We start from the raw sequence: 7,000 nt of genomic DNA, 5'->3' as shown, positions 1-7,000 counted from the left end.
ATCCATTGCTATTTTACAAACCTGTCCTTTGTGTATTTAACCTGTTTGTTCAGTCATTCGAGGGTAAGGCCAACAGATGTTAAAACAGGCAGTGAATAGCTTTAAGATCTCTGCTGAGCCGTTTGTGGTCGAAACAACGCTTTACACTTTGATAATCACCTTTGATGAGAGGCTGCAACTGCACAATGCAAGTGTCGTGGAACTTCAGATTTGGAATAGTCATTCTTGGAGACTCGGCTGTAGGAAAGTCTTCTCTTCTGCATCGCTTTACTGAAGGGACATTTGATGAATCCAGACAGTCTCCACTGGGAATTGATTTCAAGGTGCATAATATGAACTTTGATCCTGATATTGTGATCAAACTGCTTCTTTGGGACACTGCAGGTCAGGAGAGATTCAGGTGAGCCGCAATATTTTATATGAATATATTATATCAGAGTGACTATTTGCTCTAGCTGAAAATATCACCTGCCACACAACGCGGCTATTTGAACTCTATAGTCTGGTGGAAACAGAGACATTGAAGACAAACTTCACTTCTATTGTCGGTGCAGTGGTGTGGGGTGTAATGACGGTATGAATGTGCTTTTCTTGTGCAGATGACCTGGGTTCGATTCTGCCTTTTGTCTCACTTTTTCCCATCCAGTTTCCTGTCTCCACTATTAACCCTTAAATGCATGGTAATTTCCCCAAACACTCTTACATATTCAGGTCTTTAGAGACCCGGCACGTATATCTATCAAAAATGGATTTACAAAATGCCCAGATAGTGTAACATTTTAAAGATATTAGAATTAGAACATAATAAAAGAAAATATATTTTGATATATTTTGATGTTTTATTTTTTATAAATCAAAGAGATAATGCAGCAACTCAGGACAAATCAAGAACAGGACTCATTACTTTCACACTGTAATTTCATGAGATGCAACTGACTGTCAAACACATATTGAGCTAAGCATGATAATCTACACATATGTAATGTATGTGTAGCTTATGTGTATATTCTAAATAGATGCACAACTTACATTATTTCAGTAGTACACCCAATTGACAATAGTCATATCATACTGTTCTTGTGTTACACTTGCTATAGTTTACTTCCATGTTGTTTCTTGTCAAATGTAAATCAAGTCAATTACTGAAACAACAGCGCCACCTTGAGTAAGAAATAGCATGTATATTATGTATGTGTATACGCATATAAAATACTGATAATTCACCATTGTTGATAGTTCATTGTTGCATAGAAAGTCAACATGAAAATATATTTTTTTTATGGAAGTGCAAAAATAAATAAATAAATAAAATGACACTCTTACATACCTCGGGTCTATACACTTTTGGTACTTAAACCATTATAAAAAATAAAAAAAATTGTTTTGTAATTTTGGCATTTTTTGTGTTACACAAAAATGGATGAGGTACAGGGGGTGGAATGAGGTCCCGGGTCTCTAAAGACCACAGGTATGCGTTTAAGGGTTAATATTTAACGTTATATAATATAAAATTGAATATATATATATATATATATCCTCCCCTTTTCTCCCCAATTTGAAATACCCAATTCCCAATGTGCTCTAAGTCCTCGTGGTGGCGTAGTGACTCGCCTCAATCCGGGTGGCGGAGGACGAATCTCGGTTGCCTCCGCGTCTGAGACTGTCAATCCGCACATTTGATAACATGGCTTGTTGAGCATGTTACTGTTTAGACGTAGCACATGTGGAGGCTTCATGATATTCGACCATGAGGAGGTTACCCCATGTGACTCTACCCTCCCTAGCAACCGGGCCAATTTGGTTGCTTAAAAGACCTGGCTGGAGTCACTCAGCATGCCCTGGATTGAAACTCATGACTTCAGGGGTGGTAGTCAGTGTCTTTACTCGCTGAGCTGAGTTGAGAGAATGGTTTGATCCAGGTAAAATTAACCATGGTGTTACTACAGTAATAGGGTGTTTATATACTAACTATATTTAATTTTGTGGTTACTATGATTTTACTAGGAAATTCTATGCTGACACTATGGATACTGTAGTAAAACCATGGTTAATTTTTGTAATTTTTGGGGTTGGAGTAGGGTGTCTGTGGGACTCTAAATAAACACAATAAACACACTGTATGTTAGTATTTTATTAGGGGTGCAAATTGTATTCTAACACTATTTGCACTTAGTGCAAATTAATTTCTTCCAGATGTTTAGCATATAAAATTTGTAAAAAGAGCAAAATCATTTATAAAAAAGACATGTGGCTCCATAGTAGTTAGATGATATAATTAAGGGAATAGTCCACCCAAAAATGATAATTCTCTTGTCTTTTACTTACCCTTATACCATCTCAAACTCATATGAATGACTTTCTTCCATGAAACAAAATTGAAGATATGAAGAGATATGATGTCTATTTGTCCATACAATGCAAGTGAATTTGACCAAATTTCAAGCTCCAAAAAGGCAAAATTGTAAAAAAAATATATATTTTTTTATAACTGCTTGATTACCAAAAGTGTATAGGGTCATTAAAGACCCGAGATATGTAATAGTGTCGCTTTTTTTGTGCTTCCATAAATCATATTTTTATGATTATATCAGATCTGTTTAAGTTTACAATCACAGGATATATATTTCTTTGTTTTTTAAAAGAGAAATGAGTACTGTATTCATACAAATAAACACTATATCACGTTAATTTTCTGTGTGACAATAGTGAATTGTCAGTATTCCATGGACACGTACACATACGTATTATACATGCTAGTTCTTACTCAAGGTGGCACTGATGTTTCAGTGATTGACTTGATTTACATTTGACATTGTTATTTGATGAAGAAACAACATGAAAGTAAACTATAGCAAGTTTAACACATGAACAGTATAATATGATTATTGTCATTTGAGTGTACTACTGAAATAAAGTTAGTTGTGCATCTATTTAGACTCAGTAAGTGCCTGAGAGAATACATATGTGTAACTTATGTGTAGATTATGTGTTATGTGTAGCTCGATATGTGTTGAGAGCCAATTGCATCTCATTAAATTTCATTGTGGAAGTAATGAATCCTGTTCTAGATTTGTTGGATCATCTCTTTGATATACAGTATGCAAAATAAAACATCAAAGTATATCAGAATATATTCTATTCTATTATTTTCTAAGTGTCTTGAAAATATTTAGAAAATGTGACACTATCTGGGCATTTTGTAGATCCATTTGTGATAGATATACGTGCCGGGTCACTAAAAACTCGAGTTTGTAATGTGTGACGAAACACTCATCCATATCTTCTGAAGTGAACTAATCGATTTTGGGTGAGAACAGACTAAAATATAACTCCTTTTTCACTATACATCTTGACTTCAGTAGTCTCCTTGGCGATCATTTTACACTTTTCTAGCAGAGATTGTTTAAGTTGGTTTCAAACACCTAATACAAAGCTGTCTTAAATTAAAATATTGACCTTTTCTGAATTATTTCCTCCAAACTAAAATTTCAATATTATCATATTTTGTAAAACTGTTGGGAAATCAATGTATATAATACATACAGTATAAGGTTGAACTGTGTTCTCATGACAGCATTTTTTATATTGTCAGGTTGGGGCAAGTTGTCACATGTGTATTATATATTATGATTTTAAAAATTCATTAACTACAAATTGTGTTAGCCAAAACAATGGTTTGATATGTTTGTATATTACTTTTTTTATATTTGCTGTTTCAAACACCTGACATTCGGCAGTTACATTTAATAGGAAAATAAAATACATAAATAATAAAAAGCTGTATAAACAAGAAATAATATATACATAATAATATATCTGTACACATTTGTGTATATACAGATGTATTATTTTAGGTGGGAGTCATTTTAACGTGAGAATATTATTTTTTACTGTTTAAAGGTCACTAAAAACCCATTAAATATCCTGTAATACATTTTATACACAGGTATGTTGTGGAAAATGGCTTTTTATTTCAGATAGTATTTCATATTTCAAACAAATGCATTCTTCTCGAATCAGTGTCAATAAATGACAACTTACCCCATATAGTCCGACATCATGCCCTGTTATAGGGGCAACTTGTGTTCAATTCCATTTTTTTGTTTTGTTTTCTGGACTATAATAGTAGAAATGTTCAATAGCTGTTTTGTAAATGTTATGGTATGTGTATATACAGAAACTGACTTTCAAAAATAAAGTGACCCAGATAAATATTCACTGGAGTTAAAAGTGTGACAACTAGCCCCGGTCACCTTATAGTTTAACTGTTAAGGGATAGTTCACCTAATAATGAAAATTCTCTCATCATTTACTCACCCTCATGCCATCCTGGTTGTGTATGACTTTCTTTCTTCTGCAGTAACAAACAAAGATTTTTAGAAAAATACTTCAGTTCTGTTGATCCATACAATGCAAGTGAAAGGTGATCAGAACTTTGAAGCTCAAAAAAGCACACGAAGGCAGCATAAAAGTAATCCATATAACTCCAGTGGTTAAATCCATGTCTTCAGAAGTGATATGATAGGTGTGGGTGGGAAGCAGATCAGTATTTATTTGCAATTTGCACGAAGAATGTGAATAGCCAAAAACAAAAGAAGAATGTGAAAGTGGAGATTGATAGTAAAAAAATATTGATTTGTTTCTCACCCACACCTATCATATTGCTTCTGAAGATATGGATTTAACCACTGGAGTCATATGGATTACTTTTATGCTGCATTTATGAGCTTTATGAGCTATGACAGAGCTGAGATATTCTTCTAAAAAAGCTTCGTTTGTGTTCAGCAGGAGAAAGAGGGATACACATCTGGGATGGCATGAGGGTGAGTAAATGACAAGACAATTTTCATTTAAACTACTGTAAGCAACTGTAACCAAATTATTATCATCACCCTTTCATCTACTACAGGTCCATTTGTAAATCTTACATGAGGAATTCTGTGGGCTGCATTCTGATGTTTGATGTCTCTCAGCGACTGACGTTTGATCGTGTCGCCAGCTGGCACCAGGAAGTTTTGGACTATGTGAAACCAAACCCAATGTTCTTTCTGCTCGTAGGCCATAAATGTGACCTGGCTGTGGGACGACAGGTTAGAAAGAGCGAAGGAGAAGCGCTGGCTAAAAAACTCAACATGGTGGCGTATCTTGAGGTGTCTACAAAAGAGAATATTAATGTTAGAGAAGTGTTTGAAACTTTAACCAGAGGTATATTTGACCTCTTCCAGCAAGGCAAAATACGTACCCGGGATGACTGGCATGGGTTAACGGTTGGGGCGGCTGTTAAAAAAGAGCCACCAGAGACCAAAAAGTCTGCATGCTGCAATTGTGGATGAATTTAAAGACTCAACCAAACCTTCCTAGACAAGCACTATTAATGGATAATATGATGCAACAAATTGTTCTACCAAAGTATTTTCGCACATGTATAGGCTTTTAGTTCACCCAAACAATTACAATTCTGTCACCGGAGATGTTAGGAAAAAAAACACAGTATGCAATCAAAGTGAATGGTGACTGAGACTAACATAATGCCTAACGTGGGTGAATAATGACTTCAGTATAAAGAACAGACTACCAATTGCACACATGGCCATTATTCCCACAGAGTCTCTGTATCTGTTTCTGACTATTTCTAGTGTGTGTGGTTCAGATTGTGGCATAATAAGAGGAAACTGCAATTGCACACCTGCTCAGAGGAACTAAAACTGAATTCAGACATTTTTGTAGGTTTTTTTTTTTTTTTTGACAAAACATCAGGTGCAGATCAACTGACTGAAATTTCAAACCTGTTCAAATGAGAGAAATACAATGTGTATTCACTGTTATTGCTCACAATGCCACTCATTGTTTAATGAGATACTTTTACGATTATTTCACTATACACCTAAACATATTGCCTTGTACAATCATAAACTGGCTATAGGTGCACAAGATGGCACCGGTGAGCTTTCGCCACATGAGTGTGTGCAAGTTTTTAAACTGAGTGAGACCACGGTGTGAGCAGATACATTTTATGAACGAACAGTAGGGTAATTAACAATGAACAATAGTATATTTAAATGAAACATTAAGCTAGATAAATTGATCTTACCAAATCTGTATCCAAATCTTGCATTATTTAGGCTGTTGATGTTTACAGAAACATAGATGAGATATGCCTACAGCTGTTTCTGATGTTTATTTTTATGGTTATGGTTTCTACCTTCATAGGCATAGATTTAACTGCATACTGTAACGTGTTGAAATGTTGTTTATTGTTATAATCTACCTGTTAAGAGAAAACGTTGTGTCATACATTTGACGGGCTTGTGATGTCTTGTTTCTGAATGTTTTGTGCAAGGGGGAAAATGGGTTCACTGTTGTTTCAAGTGTGGTTTTCCAAACAATTACAGAGTGTACGGCGTGGCTGTGGCCGACAACAGCCTTAAATAAACACACTGTTTATGAGATCAGCCTCATGTGTCTTTGTTGCGACATTACAATACATTTTAATTAAATCTCTTTCTGTAAACAGCTCATAATGTGCAATTTTCAGCTGTCTCTGGACGGGCACCTGGCGAAACCGGAAGTCGCTATGACCACTCTCGCTAAACCAGAAATCAAACATGGCGTCTTGTGCAACTAGCCCATTGTACAAATGCAGTGCTGACCCTGCCCTGGAGCAAAAAAGATGATCAAGTTATAAAAAATGAAAATATTGTTGTACAATTTTATGCATAATGGCCCCAAAATAATTTGGCCAATTGTAGTAGACTAAATCATTTTGCTCAAAGTGTAAATAAGAACCTCCAACATTTTCTTACAAACTCATTTAAATAATTTCAAATACCATGAAATTATATGCATACACTTTTGTAATCAACACTTTCCAACCTTCAGCTTTATACATTGCTGATTCTCATAAATTTGAGAGACATATTATATCTGTATTATCTGTATATTTGGTGTTAATAAAATGTATGTGACATTTCAAAAAATGGGCATGAAGGATTGTTTCTCC

The 7,000-nt window shown here is 34.9% G+C and overlaps 1 protein-coding gene across 1 annotated transcript in view; it reads left to right on the top strand.

Annotated features, from left to right (window-relative positions):
* Positions 1–6,428, top strand: part of LOC127455021 (ras-related protein Rab-39B) — a 7,228-nt gene extending 800 nt beyond the window's left edge. Inside the window, exons 1-2 of the mRNA XM_051722549.1 lie at positions 1–400; positions 4,910–6,428. The exon at positions 1–400 is cut by the window's left edge and continues 800 nt beyond it. Of these exons, the coding sequence (XP_051578509.1) occupies positions 165–400; positions 4,910–5,333 (660 nt within the window). The 5' untranslated portion in view covers positions 1–164 and the 3' untranslated portion in view covers positions 5,334–6,428. The remainder of the gene's footprint in view (positions 401–4,909) is intronic.
* Positions 6,429–7,000: the final 572 nt, after the last annotated feature.

This window comes from Myxocyprinus asiaticus, chromosome 17, assembly GCF_019703515.2.
Source record: "Myxocyprinus asiaticus isolate MX2 ecotype Aquarium Trade chromosome 17, UBuf_Myxa_2, whole genome shotgun sequence".
Lineage (NCBI taxonomy): Eukaryota > Metazoa > Chordata > Actinopteri > Cypriniformes > Catostomidae > Myxocyprinus > Myxocyprinus asiaticus.
This window is presented reverse-complemented; position numbering and strand designations above follow the sequence as displayed.